The sequence below is a fragment of the Haliaeetus leucocephalus genome, unplaced genomic scaffold (genome assembly GCF_000737465.1).
Source record: "Haliaeetus leucocephalus isolate CR32 unplaced genomic scaffold, Haliaeetus_leucocephalus-4.0 Scaffold932, whole genome shotgun sequence".
NCBI lineage: Eukaryota > Metazoa > Chordata > Aves > Accipitriformes > Accipitridae > Haliaeetus > Haliaeetus leucocephalus.
This window is the reverse complement of record NW_010973368.1, coordinates 12,367,251-12,390,486: the sequence shown is the minus strand read 5'-3', so window position 1 is coordinate 12,390,486 and position 23,236 is coordinate 12,367,251. Positions and strand designations below refer to the sequence as shown.

At 38.3% G+C, this 23,236-nt stretch overlaps 1 protein-coding gene across 1 annotated transcript in view; it reads right to left on the bottom strand.

Annotated features, from left to right (window-relative positions):
- The window catches only part of UNC79 (unc-79 homolog (C. elegans)), a 100,281-nt gene that overhangs the window by 33,256 nt on the left and 43,789 nt on the right, over positions 1–23,236 (bottom strand). The window contains exons 27-37 of the mRNA XM_010583876.1: positions 21,447–22,670; positions 19,010–19,117; positions 15,177–15,293; positions 13,168–13,251; positions 10,656–10,758; positions 8,745–8,885; positions 4,743–4,781; positions 3,672–3,784; positions 3,500–3,585; positions 2,338–2,511; positions 483–551 (exon numbers count right to left, since the gene is read on the bottom strand). Coding sequence (XP_010582178.1) covers positions 483–551; positions 2,338–2,511; positions 3,500–3,585; positions 3,672–3,784; positions 4,743–4,781; positions 8,745–8,885; positions 10,656–10,758; positions 13,168–13,251; positions 15,177–15,293; positions 19,010–19,117; positions 21,447–22,670 — 2,258 coding nt within the window. The remainder of the gene's footprint in view (positions 1–482; positions 552–2,337; positions 2,512–3,499; positions 3,586–3,671; positions 3,785–4,742; positions 4,782–8,744; positions 8,886–10,655; positions 10,759–13,167; positions 13,252–15,176; positions 15,294–19,009; positions 19,118–21,446; positions 22,671–23,236) is intronic.

The following is a 23,236-nucleotide window of genomic DNA, read 5'->3' as shown; positions in this document are numbered from 1 at the left end:
GTTTCAGTCAAATGGCTATTCTATTTAGCATTTGCTTTCATGCTTGTATGAGAAATTAGAAGCAAAAAATTAGAAAATAGTTTCACTTCTGACACAGTCCTTATGAGATATAAGAGATTCTGTAGTGTTTATGCAGGAAAACCTCCTTGACCTCAGTGGAATTGTACTGCAGAACTTCTAAGGAAGTTCATTACTATCTTTTTTTACAAAAAAAAAAAAAAAAAAAAAAAGAGGAGGGGGAAAAAAAGAGAACATCAAATCCTTAAGAAGATATACATTCACACCCACACAGGAATGTAATCCCACCCACACTTTACTGTAACCTAGATTCCAAAGCTCTTACCATTCTCCAAAGAGTATTGGACTGCACAATTTTATGCTTATATATAATACTTTCTTAGCTAGGGGATAAGAACACGGTCATAGAATAGCACAGGCTGGCTAAATCTGAGGCAACAGAGTTTTGTCTTCTTGGAACTTACCCTGGTGGCACTAGTGGTAGGTATCTTCAACAAGCAAATCATGATTCTTAAACTAGAATCTAAAGAACACTGTGAACATATTTGAAGGCAGGAAAGAAAAAAAGAAAAAGAAAAGAAAAAAAACCCCAGAGTTAGTACCTTTCTGTGCACATGTCTTGCTTTTAGTGGTAGCAGCTATGAATAAGTTATAGGTGAAGTCTAAAAAATGATCCCTAATGATCTTTACTTACTTTGCCTAAAATGGCTTATTCCTGAACACACAATCATACCCCTTCAGTGGTAACATACCACAGCATGGGCCTTGAGATGAGAAAATTTCACTACAGGGCTAGTTTAGAAAAGTTAACTTTAACTCTTTTATGACAAAAATTTCTAGAAATATATTTCCACTGTAATAAAAATGGATTGGGGGAAAAAAAAAGAGTGGATTAGCAGGAGGTATGCACCATCTACCTCATTTTATATTTCTGTGGTTGCCCTGGACTATGACATTTTCCCCCACACCCCAAGACAGGGCTGCAAGTGACACCCCATAACATCAGAATGCACCCTGGCAATAGCTGCTCCAGATGCCCCTCTGAAGTTGTTCCTCATGGTGTAATTGATTTTTCTTCTGAGTAAATTACAGATGTTGCAGCAGTGAATGGGACTTCTCAGGTCCTGCCTCATCCCTGCTACAAGCATCTAGAACAGCAGAGTCATTTATGACCCTGGAGGAAGGAACAGGAGATGGAAAGCTCAGGAGCAAGCAATTTTTTTACTTGTATAACTAATGATACCTCCTATGAATAAAAGGGAAATCAGAGTAAACACTCCATCTAAATGTTCTGTGAATGGCAGCTATGCAGTTGGAACCATTAAGATGCAATTAATTTCTTTTTATTTATTTCAATTAGACAAGATGCAACAGATTAGGGTGGCTAGTATGCAAAGAGAATGGTTATTGCCTGTTTGGCTTAGTAAGTGCTGCAAGATAGTGCCTCAATTTACCAAAACCTGAAGAGGTTTCAATATCTGAATATTGCATAATAATGCCAAGGAATTTAATATCATTCATGTAATTTGGTGGCGACACCCAATTTAAAAGACAATGTTATGTCACAAAGTTAGATTTTGGATCCCTCAGCTCATATTGAGCAATGCTGCTTTGCACAGAAGAAATTACCACTGGGCTCATTCACACCATAGGAAATAGCGTACGGGCATCAGAATGCCATGCTTACTGGAAAGACTCAGAAAAGTTTTTGCTGTGTTTACTGAAAAGACATCTGGAAATATACACACTAGGAGATAAGATCCATCTGTATGTGCTCTGAGCACTCAGAAATCAGAGCCCAAAGCTTCCAGATTCAGTTTCTGCAACTATATTCTGATTACAGCCAGAACTACAACCTGGTCAGCCAAACACACTAGGCTCAATTCCCAGTAGTCTCAGTTCTCTCTGCCTGTCTGACTGTTGTGTACTTTTAGCAAATTAATTAGGTGGTGGTGCTCTTCTTTAGAGTTTTGTTTTGTTTTAACAGTTAAAAACAGATGGATTTTTATTGCGAAAATGCTGATTCTCTCAAATGCAGTATTTTAATCTGACAAAGACAGGGCATGGAAAGCGTAAAGGAAAAAAGCCAACAAAGAGGTGAAGAGTACTCTGGTCGGAGTTGTTATTGTTACCCACAGAAAATATAATTAAAGGGACAGATCAGACATGTAATAAGTCCAGTCCTCTGGAAACTTTAGTTGAATCATTAGAAAATATTCACAACAACGCGCTCTGATTTCTCATCCACAGCTTTCCCATTGTTTCGGTACATCCTGACCAATGGCAGTATAGGTCATTTCAGAGGTCCATACATCATACCTTTAGTGGCAAAACACAAGGGAGTTTAGTAAGGAAGGTCTGAAACTGATTACTAATTGTGGTCCAGAGGTTGCTGGGTGAATCCATCGGCAAGGCTTCCATAAAGGTAGCAATATTTTCCAAACAGCGTAGCATTGCACCTCCTGCTGGTAAATTCTTTTTGTTGTTTAAACCCTGGGAAACAAAACAAGAACAGTAACAAATGTACACATGCAGAAATGGTCCCTTAAACAGTATTTGGAAATGCTGAGGTTAATTTGTTCAGATCAAATACTACTTACCTCTTCTATAATGGTAATGATAAAATGTTGTGTAGGGAATTTGAACTGTGTATGTGACAGTTAAGTCTAGTTCAGTTCCTAAAGTACAGGCCAAAAGATTTTGAGCCAAAATGTTATAAGCAGGGTCCTAACTCATAACCTGCTTAGACTGACATGGCAGCAAAAAAAGGCAGAACTAAAAGTATTCACCAGTGGATCACCCATGTCTTCCTTCGGACAGTTTTAAACAAGATATGTTCATTAATGTTCAGTAGACCATGTATGCTTTTTTGGCTTGTATACTAGGTTCAGGCCTGGAAAGACATGAACAGCTTTGAAGTGAGGTCAAAATCTTTGTATGAAGCAACCGCCATGTTCTTGGAAGAGCAAGATACATGCAAGTGACTAGTGCTAGTGGGAGGATAAAAGTTACAGTAGAACCAAGCCAAGTGCACAGAAGGCAGTCAGGGAAAGGCATATCTTTATATCTATATATCTATATATAAATCTTTATACTACTTAGAGAAACTGCCATCAGATACAAGGGAGAAGTAGAACTCAGATGTATGGGCAGAAATATTCCTGAAAACCAGAAATAGTGCTGGGGGAAGGGATGGCCCACACTACCAATGTGTAGGACAGCTCCAGGAGCTAGTCTAAGGGAAAAAAAACCCAACCAAACAACAACAACAACAAAACCCAACCCCAAAAAACTCAGTGAGAGCAAAACCCAGAAAGATAATGGCGAGGACAGCCTAATCCTGCTTCCAGGGAGGACAAAACAAAAATTCACATTGTTTTTGGTGATGCAAGTCTGAACCCTTAATGAATGAGAAATGATTCAATATGCCTGATAATGCTAATAAAACTAGCACCATTAACAGAGCCGACTGCCAACATACCTCTAACAGCTGGCTCAGAGCAGCAATGGAACTCAGCTCACTGAAGTCCATAAGAGATGTGGCCAAGGTCCTTAAAAAACTTCCATCTGAAATTCGAATGACATTTTTGCACTGACTGTCCACACAGAGGTAACTAAAAGGGTCAGAAATGCACTCAGGTACCACACATTACCTTTAATATTGCTCTGGAAGAGCTGGGGGAAGATGCCATTGGGAGCCAGCTGATGGAACACACAACGGAGGAACTGCTTGGCCACACCTGCAGCATTTCCAGGGATCATCATGCTGAAATGAAGGGAAGGAAAAGGAAGAAAAAAACTGCATTGCAGATGAAACGCTTCTCAAAGCTGACTACATGGAGAAAATAAAGATGATCCTATTCTTTTTAATTACGTAAGCGTTCAGTCGTGAGTGAGACAGCCAAAAGCAGAACTATCCTGACCCCAAAATACAATTCAGCATATTTATTTTTTATGACTTCAGCTCAACTATGTAGAGCTGAAAAAGTTATGAACACATACCTAAAGTATTTAAGTCTTAATAAATAGTTGCATTTTTCCTGATTCTCCACATACTTTTATTTGTGAGTCATCTGAGTTTGAACTATAATCCTGCTCTCACCTTGTGTATTTCGGTGATACAGGATGATGTTCATAAAACACATGAACAACAGGTAAACACACACATTATAATATTAATTTGCCTCTGGCGGTTTCATTCAAGAGATTAAGTACTTCCTAATCAGTCATACAATTAATGGTTTCATTTAAAAAGCTAAAGTATTATCTATTTACTCATAAACTGCACATCTTAACATGTTTTACAGCTTCTCAAAATTAACTTATCCTATTCAGCATCTGATTTACATAATGAGACATCGCTACCAGGGGTTCTACATGGCCAACGATGATTCACTTGATTGAATGTATGGAGACAGTTTATCAAGACAAATACTGAACACAGAACAAGCTAGAAAAAGCTGCACTGAAATTGCAGAAACCAGAAGGCATCTTTAAATTATGTCTGAATCTGAGTTTTTTCAAGTTCAATACATATGTATATGGGCTCCTGTTCATCTTCAGAACACGTGAGATATTTGAAGCAAGTGGGAAAGGACAGGTTTTTCCTCTTACTCACAAACCTTAAATAAATTTTTTAAAAGTTAAATTTAGTTTCTTTCAGGGCCAGGGAGGATGATGCTTTAATTGTTTCATTTTGGTCAAGGCATGCTTTGCTACCATACCTTTCTGCTTGATTAGAAAAACTGGTACTTGATGCCAACCTGGAATAAAAATAAAAAAATAAGTGAAGCTTATATGCTTTTGTGTTTCATTTTTAAGTAAGCCAATAAAGTACCATTTTTTTTAAATAATAAACATGAATTTTAGAGAACATTTAAAATGTCACCAGAAAGGTCTTCTGAAGAGCACATAAATTCAGTCAACTCATGTTTGCACAACATATAAACTCTATTCAGTCTTGCAGTCTCACAAATACTTAACAGCTCTAAAGACAAATCTACTTGCCTCCCTGTACTAGCATGAAGATAATGAAGTAAAGCTATTGCCTTACATGCACATCACGGATAATTACTAACTTAAGAGGGACTTGGAGAAAAAAAAGTTTGCCAGAAGCTGCCTACTGACTGAATTGTTTCTGATTAACACAGTAACATAGACTAAGCCAAAATTCTCTGCTTGGCAGTCTGAAGTGAGGCTTCTAGTTCCAGATTTTGGCACCTAAATAACTGGCCTAATTTCAGAAACACTAAGTACCTACAAGCTCTCACAAAGTCAGATGAGAAACACTGGGTTCTCAAAAATCAGGTCATTTATTTTAGTACCTAAATGTAAACTTTAAAGCCAAATATAGGCATTCAGTGATGAAAATACTGAACACAATCTTAAAGCAAAATCATGCACTTCAATATCCAGGACATGTAAATAAATAAAATCAGGGCTTATAATATCAAAGCAACACACCTTTATACTAAAAGTCACTAAAAAGCAATTATAAAGATGTACACTGGAAGCACATCTTACATATAAAATACCATGCAATTTTTACTGTCATCTGCTGTGCATCAGTATTTCAGCTGGTGTAAGCTGATATGTCTAAACAGAAAGTTCATAGAGCTATGCTAATTTACATCTGCTCATGATCTGGCCTTCAATGTTTATCTTTGATGCACGATCCTTCTAGGCTGGATTTTGCTGTTGCTCAATCCTCTGTCGGCCTCTGTTCTGAAGACAGTTTCCTCTTTAATCACCACTGCAAAATCCAAAAAGGACCCTAAGGCAGCTCAATCAAATGCATCATTGTAAACCAAAATGGATGGTGATTTTCATTAATGATGCTTGACAAGCTGGGGACACAGCATACTTTCAACAGTGCAATAATCTCAGGCCTGATGGTGCAGGGGATTGAAGATTATATTCTCCTCAATTGTCCCAGCATAAATCAGAAAAATTCATTAGAATCCCTGACTCCACTGTTGTGGAGTCCCCACTAAAATACAACATATTAAGTCTGGTATGCAAAGCTAACTCTGGGTAAAACAGGTCTGAAGCTACCTTCAAGCAATACAGACCTTGATTCTGGAATAACTGTAGCATCTGCTTACATTAAAGCACATGACGACTTCTGCAGAATGCAATAAGACTAATCACACGCCCAATGAACATGACACTTATTTTCAAAAATCTACTAAAGCATACAAATACAACAGCATAAAACATTTCTTCTGAAAGAAATTAAAGTCCTATGCAAAGTTTTTCTCTCCTTTCAAATGCAATAATGCAAGTATGGTTTTTATGATAAACAAAACATTTGGTTTCTAACTTTGGAAAAACTTCATAAGACATATCTGAAATTTTTGAAATTTAGTGCTTGTATATATTTATCATTACTACTCTAAATTTTTGTTGCACAAAGACCATGAACCCCCATCATTATCTTTGCAGACCACAAAGCAGAACAGTAAATGGACAGTAGACAGTAAATGAATGTATTCAAATTTGTACATGTTAAGAACAGAAGTTAAGCTTTTCAAAGCTCCTCACTAACACAAGAGCCTAAATGCCATTTTCAAAGAGGGCTTTGATGCTTGGAAAGCTAAATCTCACTGGAAATCAATGAAATAAGAATCAGTAAGTCAAAAAATTTGTTTCAGGAACTAAAGCATAAAGTTAAGTGCATGCCAGAGTCTTATGTCAATCTCTAATTGTCAGTAACTTGAACCCAGAACTTTTTCTCTTCTGAAAATCCCATTACATGCCTGCCTGTACCTGCAGGTAACCAAATAACTTTTGAAAATCTTTCTGTGTATTGTTTAGGTATTCTGAAAGACCTTGGATTTCCTAACTCCTTGTTTCGTCTTCTAAGCATGAAAGTAGTAGCTCTTTTTCTAAGAATAAAAATGCAAGTCTAATTCATTCTCACCTCTGCTGTCAGATAGGTATTTGGAGGTAATGATATGGCACTGCTTGATGAAAGACAGCAACTTAGGTTATATACCTGAGGCACCTGAATGCCTCTCTGCTTGTATATGCTACTTATTTTGCATGTACTCAAAATAATGTCTTTGTGAGGAGCCTCTTACTGGACTCGTCAGAAATGACAGCCAGTAGGAACAACACAGGACATTTACCAGGAATACCCCATGTTGCATGCCATCTGCTGCTCTAAAACAATCAGGTGTCTCACTCCAAAGATGCAGCATTTCTTCCTAAAGGACAGAAAAAGGTAGCCTACTCAGCCCTCATCTCTTGATAATTTATCTTCCAAATGATTTACTCTCTGTGGCTGTAGCACTGCTTGTATTTACGAGAATCACACAGAATGGATAGCATCTGTCTAGATTAGAAACTTTGCCTCCATCACAGTTCATTAGCAGTGACAGCAGGGAACTGCAGCCTTGCAATTAATGGAAATGGAGGACTTGAATAGCTGCTGTGTTTAAATGGAATTGGGAGGTAGTGGAGAGGCAGGGCTGTGAAGAGCCATGCCCCTGCAGAAGTCACAGTCAAGCAATTTTAACTTCAGTCACTGAAAAGAAGATGGAAAAGGAGAGCTGTGCATCATTTCTGCACTTCTAGTGCTGCTCAGAAGTTTATTCTGAAACACCCTCAACACATCCCACCCAGCTCTTAGCTAGGAAGTTGTGGAAGTGGCCAAGGCAGCAATGACAAGTAATACAATAGTAATGGTGCACTTCAGTTATCCCATGCACACCAGTTAAAAGTCACAAAAGAAAAATAATAGACACCACATGTTTAAGACCTTACCAGAGACAATCTCATGCAGCAGCTGGTTAGGCAGCCCTCATAAGGAGATGCAACTCTTTACTTAGTCTTAATTAGCATACAAAATATGGCTGAAAAGCCTGAAGAGCTTCAAGTATGCTAATGAATGATCATACCTAGGAGTCAACAGTCCTCTAGGAGCAATAAAATTCAGAAAAGCTAACCACATTCGTGGATAACTTCTAAAGCAGGAACTACATAAAAGTGAAAAATTCTGTCAAAGCAGCAAAAAGGGGTAGCCAAGAGAATTCAGTCTTTACAAGAAGCACAAAAGTTGTTTCAGAACATTACATTGGAAGCACAGGGCCAAGGTACCCCACTTGTCAAGAAAGACATCAAAAGAGAAAAAGAAAGGAAACGTGAGGGAGATTATTAGAAAAAAGAAGGCTTCTTTCAAAAAGCTGAAGTCATGTCTCAAATGAAAGCAGAAAAGAGCATAAAGTCTGACAAATCCAATGTAAAAACCACAAGAAGGCAGGCCAAAAAATGGTTCAAGGAGCAACTAGCAGAAGCAATAAAAACTAAGAGTAAATTTTACTTCAAATAAAAGGGGATCAAGAAGCACACCAATTGCTGCATCAATTGCTGTTCAGGTAATAAACAGGGCACTCAAGGAAGATAAGGGTACTGCAGAAAAACTGAATTAATTCTTTACATCACTGCTTACAGTGGGACAAGCAAGGGAGATTCCCAAACTGGAACCTCCCTTTGGACAGTAAAAGGGGAGGACATCAAAGGAGCTGCCCAAAATTGAAGTGACAGTGGAAGAAGTTACATAAGAAATTAATAAAATTATGAGTAACAAAGAAGCAGACAGAACCAGATGTTTTTCGCTTCAGAGTTCTAAAATATATAACTTCATATAGTGAAGTTTATGTAAACACAATTCCAGGCAGAAAATTCTTTCAATCATATGGGAGAGAGGAAAGTCGTGAATTTACCTTCCTACAGACTGCATGATGTCCAACAGCAGAGGAGCAGCCAAGTCTGGACTAAGGTGAATGAAGGTTGAGAGCACAACTATGGCCAGGCCTAGTGTTTCTTCATCATATTCTTCAAGAATAGCCCCACAGTCATGGCACCTGCAAAGAACAGTTTAAAAAACTGACATTAACAACTTTAAAACAAAGTATTACTATATATACACGTGTATACTTTTGTCTTTTAAAGTACTATTATTTAGTACATTCTATTCAAAATTTATTTAGAAAGATAGTGTAATTGTGATCTTTCTACAATTAATAACAGTCCATGGCTTTCAAACATTAATAAAGCTTCTCACTTGCTGCACTGGCTGTTTCTTCACTGATAAATGAAAGAGGGCCACAGGGCAGGCCTTGGTTTGGGTCCTTCATTGGTAATTGTTAGCCAATTCCTTCACTGTATTGGACTGCTTCAGTTTGCACTCTCCAAGAGAAATCTGCAGCAATGAAGACTAGCCCTCAGCAATGTGAACACAAGCCAGTTTGTGCAACTTGGGCTCAGGCGAGGGCTCAAGTCCCTGGCACTCTTCTATTTAGCAGCGCAGACACAAACAATGACACTCACAGATGTTCTTAAAGAGATGGAACAATTTCACATTGTCCTTCCTGTCAGTCATTAATTATGAATAACAAATTATACAATTAGGAAACAATGACCTGATTGGTTCCCACAGCAGTTATAGCTATTAAGAAAGAAATGAAAGGACCTCTCAGGGGAAGAGAACCTTAGATTTCAGAGAAGTCTCCTTTCCCAGGGCAGATTTGCTGCTGAGTCACTTATCCTTCCTGAAATGCTCAAAGACAACTGATGAAGTTCTGAAAAGGCTCTGTAATGTCTAATTATAAAGGGGATGTCAGATTTAGGGCAGATGAGACAGGCTTTCACAACTTACGAAAAAGGCAAACCAATGTGGGGACACTGGCTTATCTCAGCCCAGTAGGAACGTTTGCTTAATTTGATCAATCAGTTGCTAATGACTTCAACAGATTGTGATATTGTAACTTAATGGAATTGTACAGGCAATTTTCTTGCCTTTGTTACTGAACAGAAAGAAAATATGCCAACAAAGTCATGAAAGTCAAGCTCTGTATGTTAATAGGTGGTGCTAGAGCTTTGGTGAAATGGCCAAAGGAAGTGCCAAAGATAAGCCTAACTTCTGGGATGCTTCACTTGTCACACAATAAGGTCCACTTCGTCACAGCCTGCACAATGGCCCTGTCTTTCTCCAGTGATCATCCTGGCATGTCTGTCTACTGGACTGAGCACAGGAGCACAAGCAAGAACTTCCAGTTTCTCTTCCCAATTTTTGACAAAATTAATGCATGGCTCCCTGCTGACTGCTTTACCTCTCCATTAAATGAGTACACTTACGTTTAATCCTTCCTTTAGAGGCATTTTAACCAACCAATTAAGGTTTGCAAAAACTTTTGGGATCAGTGAGTGTCAGCATTAAAAATGCTATGTTGATTACACATGATTACACATCAGCAGTTACCTATTTCAACAGAAACCCAAAGGAATTTTAAAAAAGAGCTTTTTTTTTCCCCACGGTGAAAGTGGTTTCTGACGGCTCACAAGGAACCCTTGATTTAAAATAGGATGGGAAGTGCTTCCACTGCCCTCCGTGCACATGCAATAGTCTGAGTCATCATTTCACCTCTGCAAACTCACAGGTCCTACTGAACTAAAAGCACATCTTGCTGGCAGTGTTTAGAAAATGTTTACCTTGGCGCAAAAAAATTAATTAAAAACTTAGCATAGAGATAAATGATAGAATGGACTTGATATTTCCATAAAGTTTATCTATACTTTATTTGACCTATTTGAAATTCAGCTAGTTCTTTGAAAGGAATAGAAAAAGAACTTACTTGTCAGTCATCACAATGGGCTGGTCATCAGCAAATTCTTCTGGTGCAGGTACAAACATACTGACTATGCTGGGTGCTGATAGCAAGCTAGATTTTGTGGCACCTTTAAGGCAATTGGCAGAAAAAAATTAAAAAAAAAAAGGAAAGAAAATCACTAAACAGAAATCCATACTGCTTGAAGAGTAGACTTCTAAGGAAGAGCCATAATGGTTTTACTGTGCATAGAAATAAGAAACAAAGTGTGTCTACAAAGGGATATATATCACATCCCTTGCTTCTGCCAGATTATTCTAATTGCCTAGAACTATCAATTAAAAAAACCCAAAAACTTAAAAAAAAAAATCCTTGGAAAAAAGATAAAGAACAAAAATTCCAGGAAGATGGATGTAATTGTATCTACTAATTTTTTAGGAAGAGAGAATGATTCTACAGTTGCTATGAGACTGGACACCAGAAGATTTGCAGTCTTCCCCCATACTTCTTGGAAATTACATTCCCACAGTTCTCAGTGACATGAAGAAAGAAATAAGTTCATATGTCTCAAGAGCAGGTCATCAATCTATTCATACCATCCCTAACAGAGGCATAGGAGAGAAATCAGGAAAGGACAGCTAGAAGAAATAATTCATAAGGAGTTGAGAAAGACTGAGAACATTGGAGGGCTGATGATTGGAAATGCTTTCCATTGAAAGTCTTCACAAGCATCTTTATTCTCCAAAGCTGAGTTGTTCAGCTGGGGGCATAGCCACTGCGATCATGCAAACATATGGGGTTCCCTTTGCCTTTGGCATTTTTTGTGCACCTAATTTCTGATAGACGCTTGTTTTAATAGGAAAAGTTATGTACAATGGAAGATTCAAACTCTTGACTTCTCTGAGTTCTGCTTTCCAGAATTACAGCAATATAGAGTAGTCTGACAGTCTAACATCTCTCCAGTATGGTGGTTTTCCTCCCTTGGTCCCTTTGTTTTCATTAAGCAGACAACAGCAATTGCAGAAAAAAACATACAGAAAAGGCAACTCTCCAGCTAGTCTGGTTGCTAAGAAAACCTTAAGAAGAATAATCAGACTCATTCACGAGCCATCAGAAACTTGAATCAAAGCAACTGTGACATATGAGCTATTTCATTCATCTGAGATGCCTTGTGATGATAATTTAAATATTGTTAGCAGCTTTGTTCTCCAGGTCACTAAGACAGAAAGAGAGATTCAGTTCTTAAAAAAGAAAATATCTCTTTTGGTTGCCACATGTAGCTGACATGATAGAGACAGTATTACTCTTGTTCCCATACAGTTCAGCTCCAATAATGCATCCAGGGAGCTCAGCTGGTAGACACCATCATTATGTATATAAACTGTCCCCAAAGGCATCTCATTCTAAAGACCAATCTATGAAAAGCTCATTTTGTGAACCAATATTTAGAAAAGTACCAATGCCCTTATGGTGCCAATTCAACCACAGATTAAGTAATCCATTATTGATTTTCTTGCTGGTTGCTTCAATCTGCAGATTCAGATTTAATGTTAACATTAGCCTGTTCTAGTAATATTTAACTATGGAAAAGGAGGAAGCTTCTCCACCTAAGCTAGGTTCAGATGGCCTTTCTGATGAAATAATCCCAGTAACTGCAGGAAATGCAAATTTAATATCAGGTCTCAGGCAAAATAATCTAAGAAGCTCCCACAATTTCTGAACTCAAAATATGTGGATTGATGAGGGCTTGTTTCCCAAGAATAAGACAGGTTTTAAACAATCATTTTACTAAGTATGAAAGGAAGCACTTCTTTTGCATAGAGTTTAGTACTTCATAATTGTCTCCCGAGATTTTGTTGGCTATGAGCAGACACTCCAGGAAGTCCAGAATATTCTTCAGTAATGTAGGACACCATCCAGAATGCAAGGAATAGGAGTAGATTTTCACATATTTCTAGCCAGGTTTCCCCACCCCCCCCCCCCCCAAATCAATAAAGATCCCTCTGCCATGACTTTGGAAGTTTCACTGTCATGTTCTCTAGATGTAAGTCCCATTGCAGCACACAAATGTTAAAAGCTGTCATAATGCAGGTTACAATGTTGGAATAAGACTTAACTACTCAAAAACAAAAACATCCTCTCTCGTGCACTGAATAGTAGGAAAAAAACATGATTTAGACAAAGAAGCTAGGTCACTGCCCCACTGCAAGGCTGTAAGAAAGTCTGGATGTATTTCGGCTGTGAGGAAGGAGAGTTCATAAAGAAATGAGATTCAACCACACTCTGCATACAGAGTCATTTATTTCCAGGTTGACAGCCAAAACAAGTACTAGCAGAAAGCCAGTACTTCTTATCAGTTGTCCCTATCTTGAATGAAACATCTTGTCTAATAATTGTTCAATAACCTACATTCTGCAGGACAGTTGAGAGCTTTAATACAGCTGAATGGAACACAAAATTCAGCACCATTTGCTACTAACCAAAAAACCTTCCTGGCAGTCTTAGCAGAAAGATCAGGTCAAATGAACACTGAACCAACCTCTGATTCTTAGTGGTGGTCCCTCCAAGTCAGGGTTTAGGCAAACAGGGACATTGCACAGCCGCTTTCCATGCTGCATCTGCTCTGTGAATAAATACAGAACTTCAGTCTCCAGAACTATGAATCCAGCATCTGTCAACAACACCACAAGTCTTACACAGTTAAAAGAAGAGAAGGACAATACAACAGCTATTGGAAAAGCAAAGAAAACAGTTAAATTTTTAAGCATAGAAAAGAGCAGGGAGGGAGGGGGTAAGATGAAAGAAGTCCACAAAGGAAAAAGGACACGGATAACCTAATACCAAAGAAGGCATTTTAGTAAGTAAGTGTTATTAAACAAGAAAGCAAGTGCTAGCCATAAAGATTCAACAAGATACGGAATATATGAGTCACTAAAAGAGAAAGACAGCGTTTAGAAATACCAAGAGACTAGAAGTCAGGTATAGTTTGTGCTGACAGGAGCTAGACAGAAAATGATTTTATTTTAAAGATAGCAAGCTTAGGAAAAGAGGGGTTTGAAATAAGAAATGAAAGAGACACATGCTAACTACCAGTGTAAACAAAAAAACCCCCCAAACATGCATGAACCAAGCACGCATCATATACTTATGTGGGATAAGTTATGCACACTGAGCATTTGTCCTAAAAAAAATCCCAACTGTTTTCTGCCCAAATAATAATTTTACTTTGAAGCCAGTGGTTGAAGAAGAGACTGAGAGATGCAAAGCTTTCCGGAAAAGAACATTTTACTTTGTATCTCCACACTTTGAGGACTTTAGCTGGAATGAATGTTAGAAGGAAAAGTCATAGATATTCTGAAGAAAGCTAGTGGACTTGGAACAAGATTAACAAGACATGGTTCCTAAGTGGTTTTGAGTATTGACTTGTTCTTCTTGAAAATAGGTTAACTACTTCTTGCAGAATGAAACCAGTAGCTTTTTCACCTCTAAACCCTTGCCTGAGAAACTCAGTGATACCAGCTAAGTCTCTTCAATAAATAAACTTATCTGCTCATAGGACAAAAAAACCATTGTTATCATTGACAAATTCTGACCCTTGTGATTTAAGGATCTCATGCTGTGCATGCTACTCAGCAGACTGGAGTAGAAAGGATAATCCTGAACTACATACCATACCTTTAGCCATCCTTCAGCTACAAGATTTAGTTTGATGGCACTTAACATTGAAGACTGAATTAAGCAAAAATTTTAACTCAGCTTTCCAGAACTGGTGGTGAGACATTAATTCAGCATGCTAATTTCCATATAACATTTTAAGCACTCCTTTCTGTGGATGTGTCTGGATCTGCTGATAAATTCCCAAGACACACAATTCCGTAATGTCACTAACATCAAGACAGGCAATAAAATATCTACCATTTATGATAAACTGGAATGAATTCATTGTTTAGTGACATCTGCTATGAATTTGGTCATAACAGAAAATCTTTTATAAAAGAAAAAAAACAAAACACTTGAGAAATGAGTAAATTATGTGCATAATTCAGTTTTCACTGCTGTACTTTCATCTTAAATGGAGAAAAAACAGGTCAGTGAATGAACAGAAACTTCAGGTGTTCAGCATGAGCTGGCAGAAACTCCTCTAAAGAGTAATCAAACTGGCTGGTTTAAGGCACAACTCCTTGATGTACCTACACCATTGTAAACATACATGTATGCAAATAAATGATTCCATGCACCAGGGATGAAATCCTATACCTAATGAAATCAACAGCGATACTTCCATTTCATTCAATGAGGCCAGGAAATAACCCAACTAATATGCGAAATTGTAGGAACACCACTGTACCAGAGGGACTACCTCCGAAATATGTAACTATTCCAATTCATACCAGGTGAGAATCTGGTACTCGCTACAAAGTTTCACTTTAGACTTGAGATTGATTACATATCTGCAGTGGTAGAACAGAAATACTCACTTTTTTAATGGATTGATACAGAAAGTAATTGGTTTAGGAAACAGAATAAGGAACAATAAATGCAGCTCACCAGTATCCCAAGTGCTGATATTGTGGGGAGCACTAGACTGGTGTTCCAGCTGCCTCTTCATTAGCTGGTTCATTGTCAGAGCTCCCAAAGAGCCTCTTTTCATTTGTCTGAACTGAGCTGCAAGTCAGAAATGCAAAAGGATTTCAGGGGCTCAGACAACATGTAAAACAACTTATTTCCTGATCTTACAAGCCAGCTTGAGATAAATACTGAAAGGACAATGACTGCTTGCTATAAGGATCTTGCTCAAGTCAATATGCACTTTTCACACAACTACACAGGGTGCGTTTCTGGCCCCAATGACATCAGTCATCAGTGACTTGGATGCAGGATCTCATCCACTGTGTCAACTGTCAGTGCCTTTTTGTCTCCAAATATCATGAAAGCTCTTCAGAACACTTGGTATCTGTGAAGTGTAAGATACTACCCCAAAATTCCCACACTGACAGGTGATAGATTATACTTCAATCTCACTCACATACAGTGTACCAAGCAAGGAAACTTGGTCTTCTCCCAGCAAAGTTAGGGAGGCCTGCTCTGTCCATGCTCACCATAGGAAAACAAATTCACTGACTGTGTACCACCAGCACACTTCATGGGTGACAATCTAAACAGGTCTCCTAAATACCCGCCACTCAGGCATAACACCTGCACATTCTTCTGAAGTGTGAAGCCAGCGTACCTTTGAAGATGTGTCCCTTTTGTAACTTCACTGTCATTTTTGTTACATGGAGCTATCAAGTAACAAGCATTTGATTTTTCCTCATCTGACTATTTACAATACTTCTTTAAATGGATATTACCGTTTGCTTTAAGAGACGTGTCTCAATGAATAATGCTCACACATACATTAAAAAAAAATAGTGGATTTAAAATTTAAGACTTTTGTGATCATGTATTTTCTCAGTGCTTAAATGGAGGAAGAAATAGATCATATACAACTCCTGACTTTCTTACTTTTTTCTCCATTCATAAGAAAATTCAAATTGAATAAGCATAATACATTCGCTTTGACAGTTGAGTCTGAGCAATATACTTCCACCACTGAAACCAAAATCATTGTTCACAGTATGAAGAGAGAGTTTTAAGGCCCTGCTTGAACAACACATGTGAGACTGCTCCATCTCCATGCAGGAAAGCTTTTAAAATGTTGCCTTAAGTATATGTTTAAGTGCTTGCCTCAACAGGGCCTTAAAGCAAGGGCAACAAAACAAAATCTCCTAATGATTATTTTCATCTGCAACTACATTCAACATCATCAAAAAGAGTATTAACATAACATCAGGTAGTTCTGTTCTAAAATTCCAAACAGTACCCAGCTAGGCTCTGAAAATAAGCCCAGCATTTCACACTATTAACTGTGATGAAGAAATACAGACAAGGGATAAACTACAGCTTTCCGAAAACTCAGAGGGGTTGAGTGCCTTCTCCTAAACTTGTTCTACTCAGTTTCTATCTAAGAGTTTCAAATTCAGAGAAAGCAGAGTACTCCCTAACAAAACAAATACAGGCCCTGAATAATAATAAGCACTATTGTAACTTCAGTGGGAATCTGCACACTGAAATTATTTTGTTAGGTGAACTATTTTAAGTTTTCCCTCATTATATCCTTTCAACGTATCAGAGTGCATTTAAACTATATTTTTGGTCCAAGTACAAATTTCTTCAGAATTGCTGCAAAGCAGTCCTTGTATATCTGAACTTCTGGAACTGAACCAGACCAAGAGACCATTCCATGTTTCACTTTTAAAAGTTATATTGCAGCTGCCTTTCACAGCAAATTAGGAGAAAAATAGAATCTCCATCGTTTCCAGGGCAAGGATTTTAAATAGATGCTTTATCACTTTATCAAGCATAGAATTTCCTGATGAAAGAACAGCAGTTAACGTAGAACTGACAAGACTGCTTGGAGTGCAGATGACTGTCAAAATATAGAAATTTATCTCTTTGAATTTTCTTAACAGCTTTTGCGATTGAAATTTTAAAAAATCCATTCATATTTCACGTAAGCAGGCTATTGTTGAGCAGGTTTGGACTTCCGGGGTTATTTACCTGATTTCTCAAGGACAGCCATGATTTCAAATATTGATAAGTTAAGAAAAAAATCTAAAAAACCAAAAAACCCAGAAGGCTTCCAGCCTTTGAACAGTCTTGGAGCCAGACTGATTGCTGTGGACCAGCACGTGACTTTTCATGCCAATGACTGACTAGTGGCATAGGAAGGAAAGTTTTCATCAGGTTTTCTACAAGAAACCTAACAATCATGAGAAGATCGGTAATGTTCATACAGTAGCTGGTGAGCCTTTCATATGCTAGCTAGTGATCTGGTCAATCATCCCCCCACTGCTATGGAATTCTCTACTCAAGAAGAGAAGTCCAAAGGCAAAATCTTCCTGTCACAGTTAATGATGTATGCTTTCTGTGGCCAAGGACTGGCTGCACAAGTAATGTTATCTATTTGCGTTACAGTAGTGCCTTGTGCTCGCAGTCCTGATCAGGGCTGATTACGCAAAGCACTGCAAAGACGCATAGTAGAAGGTCAAAAATATTTCAGTCTAAATGGACAAGAGACACAATAGAAGCAGTCATGTCCCTTTTTGCAGTTGGAAACTGAGGCACACAGAAAGAGGAAAGGTATATTTACAAAGGAATGTAGGCTCAATATTATATAGATACTATTCCCTATTTCATATATTGGAATTTACAGGAACACATAGCACTCGGTTAAACCAGAGAGAGATTGATCTTAACTGGCATCTCTTTAGCTGCTTTAGTAACTGACATCTTTATCATTAGGTGGCCAACAAATGTACTCTGACTATGAGATGCACACAAGACACTTGTGGTAAAACCATGTTCAGAACATGGTTTAGTGGGCACGGTTGATGGTTGGACTCAATGATCAACCTAAATGATTCTATAATTCTATGAAAACTGGAGAGGAAACCTCTAATTTGGAGTACTCATCTAGCATGTCTAAAATAACATCTTTCTTTAATAGGGCAGACATCCCTTCCAATCAAATCAGCAGATGCTGAATTTCAGAAATTAAAATTTAACTTTTCTACAGCAATCTGAAATTGCAGTTCAGCAAGATGGTTGAGCTGATCTAGCAGCTCACTGGTATCAAAGCAGGTCATCATTTCCCCTCCCTTTTCTACTAGTCAGAGTCCTGCCCCATCAACCTTCGGATGTGTTACTTAACATTACCTAGATGGACATGCCATTCTGGATTTTGTTAGTGTTCTAAGATGCCTCCACCTTGCAATATTATCTACATCTGCTCTGTTAAGCCATGTGTTAATGTCTACTTAAACCAACACAGTTCACTTTCCATTGAAATGGGTATGGGAGTCTCAGATAAATAATTACCACATTTCAGCAAGTAGCTGAGGAAGTGGCATTTCAAGGTATTTTACAAAAATTGCAAGAGATTTTTTTTCCTAAGGTACAGGAAGAAATGTACTGAAGACCATAGTAACAGCCCTGTGGAGCAATCATCCTCTGCTTCTGTGCACTGACAGTTGACAATGCTTTCTCTCACTGGAAAATAAACATTCAGCTTTAGTGAAATACTGCTTTTAGCTGCTACCTACTCTAATTCAAGAAAACCACATTTGTCAAATTTGCCATGTCACAACAGAAAATCTTGCAGCCACTAACTGCTAAAACCTTGCTGACCATCACAGATTTAACAGATCTAATGATATCCAACACAGCTGTACTTCCAAGAATCAATGAAACTCAGGGGAAAGCATTTACCATAGATGATATGCATCTGGTGCACAAATACAGCAACTTAGATTTAATTCTCAAACCAGAGGTAAACTTACTTGATATGGAAGAGTGACTACTTGTCTCTGGGACACCTGCTTCAAGGGTCGGTGCAGATGATGACTCTCTTGGCATTTCCAGTGTTGAAAGTCCTTTGGCAGCAGGATCTGCATGTGAAAATTGTGCTTAACTCTCAGTATTTAGAATCAATAAACATTTTCCATCCGCTTTCTCCCTGGATGCATTTTTCACATCTTTTCAGTCATCCATTCACCATCTGGCATTCCCAGCAGTTTTAAAAGGATTCAATGTGTGCAACGTAAGAATTTTTATAGAGGCACAGGGATCTACGGCTTAAAATCCCTTTTTAAAGGAGATTCCTACCTCTGCTCTTTAGAGCTCAGAACTAATAAATGCACATAGAGTTTGATTTTGATCCCACTCACAGAGTGATTATCAGAACCACCAATAGGGAAATAAGAAAGGTATCACTGATGTAAAGCTAGTTTAAGTGACAGCTTAGCATCTTTTAAAAGCCTTATCTCCAACATGTTATCAGTTTTCATTCAGAAGGCTGCTGATCTGGCAGTTGATCCTAAAGATTCAAAAAGTTTAAGATTCTATCATTAAAAAGAAAAATAAGCCATTAAAACTGTTTTTATTTTATGATAACTGATACTGTCAACATGGGAAGAATAAAGCAATTTTCAAGTGTTGATGGCTGGTTTCAGCATATCCTATAAAAATGCCTACATATCTCTGCTGTAAAAAGTTTCAGGCAGGAAATCCTGTAATCCAGTATTGTGCACTTGAAGAAACAGCCCATTTGGGTATTTAATTCAGAGATCAGTTATATCAGAAGCCCGTCTAAAACATATGGAAGTATAATAGGCTGAAAAAGCTTGAGTAAGACTTTGAAATGATAATCAGCCCATTATGATGGCAATATTAAGCCTACTTAAATGAATTACAAGACATATGTTCTCAAATAAACTAATCAATAAGGATAAACAAAACAGAACATGAGATACATTAAACTACCCAAGTCACTAAATTACCTAGTTATCTGAATTGCCTGCATCAACCTGTGAAGTAAATGAGCACTTAATGAGTCATTGTGAACGTTTTATGCTCCCCTTGGATGACATACTTAGATGCATGCAGCCAAATGACCATCATATATGCTATAATCCTAGGTTCCATGTGGTGTTTCAGAACTGGGACAGCCCTTCCAAACAGTTTCAAGGATAATAGTGTTAGTTACTGCATGAAAACTGGCCCTTACTAATGGTCAAAAAACCATTTGAGTCTAACTGCACAATTCTTTCATGATGATTCTTCTCCAAGAACCTATGTGAAAGGTTCACAAGTACTCAACTCCCTTTTGTTTTTACAAAGCTCCAGCGGTTCTTCAGCTTACTGGAACTATAAATGGGACAACAGGCCTGAAACATAAAGGGAACAGCATAACTATCATCACACTGAATGATTTCTCCTTGTAAAAGTGGAATAACGTAATAGGAAGTTATTTTATGGTTCCCTCTGAAGCAATTAAGAAAGAAGTGAGGTCAGGAATGCATAAATATTCCCCCTCACTTCACCAGCAACAAAGAACTACAGCCTGAAGGATTCGTGCCTTTTTTAATTAATATGTTAAAAAAAGACCAGTAAAATTCTAATAACTGAAAAATCCTGAAAAAAAACCAGCCCCAGAAGTAAACAGGCAGCAGCATACAATGTTTAAAACTGTTTGACACATCCAATTGGAAACTGAGGAAACAGCTAAAACACACTTTCTCTCCACCTGAAAAGTTTAGTAACAAAACCCTGTACTGAAGTGACCTGAAAAAACTTGGGATACACAGAAATACTGTATGGCTTTCCCCATGCTTGAACTTTAAATCTTTAACAAACACCAGCCATGTAAACTTTGTGGATATATATTGTGCCAATACAGAGAAGGCTACAAAAAGTCTTTAGTTTATAAAAACAGAGTATGTATGTATGTCTGATCCTAAATGAAAACTGCAGTTAATTCCAAGTTCTGAAGTCTACAGCCTGTTCAGATTTACACTTTGTGATCCAGTCTGCTTTCCACTGCCTTATGCTTGCAGAAGAAATAAAGGCCAAAAATCACTACACACAAAAGAAAATCAGTGTAGCATGGACTAGATTAGCAGGATAAAAGGCACAGAAGTATGACAATTTTTCTGACTCCCCGCATAAAGAGGCCATGGAGTTTCACTTCCTAACTTGGAGAGCAGAACCAGTGTTTTTGTCACTGAGCTCCACTTCCTTTCCAAATGGGCCCTCATACATGCATGATACCTGTATGGTTAGTACATTCCTTGTGAGAAACAAATAGCTGAAAGCATTCAGCTCGCTCAGAGCACATCAGATGCTATATATACACATCTCTTCTTACACTGTCCTGTCCTGTTACTAAAACCTTCATACAGTAATAAGCCTTTTGATTGGGTCAGTGATTGAGCTCACCTGCCTCCTTCTGCTCTCCCAGCTTGTCAAGGATGTTAAAGGAAATGTCCAGGTATTCTCTCTGAATAGCACTCACAGCAATCTTCCTCTGCTTCCTCTGGCGAGGAACAATCTGAATCTTAAATTCTGACTCTTCAGTCTCCTCTTCTTGTTTCTGCTCTGTGTTTTGTTCAGTGTCAGACTCTGTGTTGGTATCAAGTTTATCACTTTCCGTTTGGTTTTCAGAATCTTCGGGGACTTTAATAAGGACTGTCTTCACATTTGGGCTTGGAATTGCTCCACTAGGTCTAATTTCCTCCACACTGAGCTCAGAGTTATCATCAAGGGACATTTCTGGAAGGGCAAATGACTTCTGCAGCAGGTCCCTTTTCTGTTTCAGTGTTAGTGGGTTCCCACAGGACATGTCCTGAAGTTCTTCTGACTTAACTAACTCTGAAGAGTCCTTCTGATCTTTGGGAGAAGTGGAAAGTATCTCCTCTATTCCTGATGAAGCATTGTTGCTTGTATCCTTAGAACTAAAGTCTTTGGAGCAATCTTCAATGCTGAACTGGACCAGTGGAGTTGTGCTGAGGCTGAGTGCAGAGACATTGATAGGAGTTGAGGGAGACGACACAGCAGTTTTGCCAGAGACCTCATCATTCAGCTGGTTTGTTGTTTCTTCTTCTTCATCACTCTCCACTATTCTAAGGGGAGGAAGTGGTTCAAAGACTAAAGAGTCACTGTCTGAAGCGGAGAGTACTGAATGCTTTTCAGGACCTGATGTTGAGTCAGAGGACAAATCTATCAGATCCAAATCTTCCTTGGGATCAGTAGGTTTAACCGGAGAGTCCACTTTCACTTCATAGGTTTCCATGCAATTTAGCCTAACTTCTGGTATGACAGGTCTTCTTGCTTCCTGGAAACTCTCTGTACAAGGAAGATTTTCTTGTGTTTCTATATTTTCAGCTTTAGTAGAAGAATTCTGCCGACAGCGTCCATAATCACTCTGCCTGTGTATGGCGTAAGCAGCAGGGACAGGTGGTTTTTCTAAGTCACACCGGTCTATGCAGGACTTCCTGCGATGTTCATCTAATGAAAACAACAGGGAGTCTGCATTCCCTATATCAAGAGATTTTTGTTTTAGAGAGCGCAGTTTTTTTTTCTGAATGCTTTCTTCTCTCACACAGCGTAGAATACTGTCTTGTAAGGCCCCCGTCTCTCTATATTCAGCCAGCTCTATTTCACCTGATTAAAACAGAAAGAGCTAATACTACCTCAGTTGGAGACTTCTGGCAGATATCTTCATCTTTATCTCACAATTCAACATGACTGGCATTTCAAATACAAACCCAGTATTAGTCAAAATTGTCTAGATTTTGGTTTAACCTCAGAGCCACATTAGGTAGATTTTTACAACAAACAACAACAAAAAAACCTACTATTTGGATAATAGGGTTTACCTAAATTCTGTCCAAATTCCACTCATCCTGGACAGATGTACCCTGAAGACAGAGAGTTTAACCTTATGCATTGAAAAGAAGATGGCACAGGCAAGTAATTTCTACAGACACTTGGGATGGCTGCATTAGGCATGAGAGATGAAAGACGAAATGAGCTACACAGAACACTCTGAAGAGGTTTCAAAATAATTTTGGACAACAGCATTGTGGACATCATTTGACCATCAGCATATATTAGAGTACACCTACATGTTATTTACTGCAGCAAAGTGGGCTTAAAATGGATGCCTCTAATTCAAGAGGCAAGGGTAGCAATAGCAGTGAGGATGTCACAGCACAAGCCTGAGATCA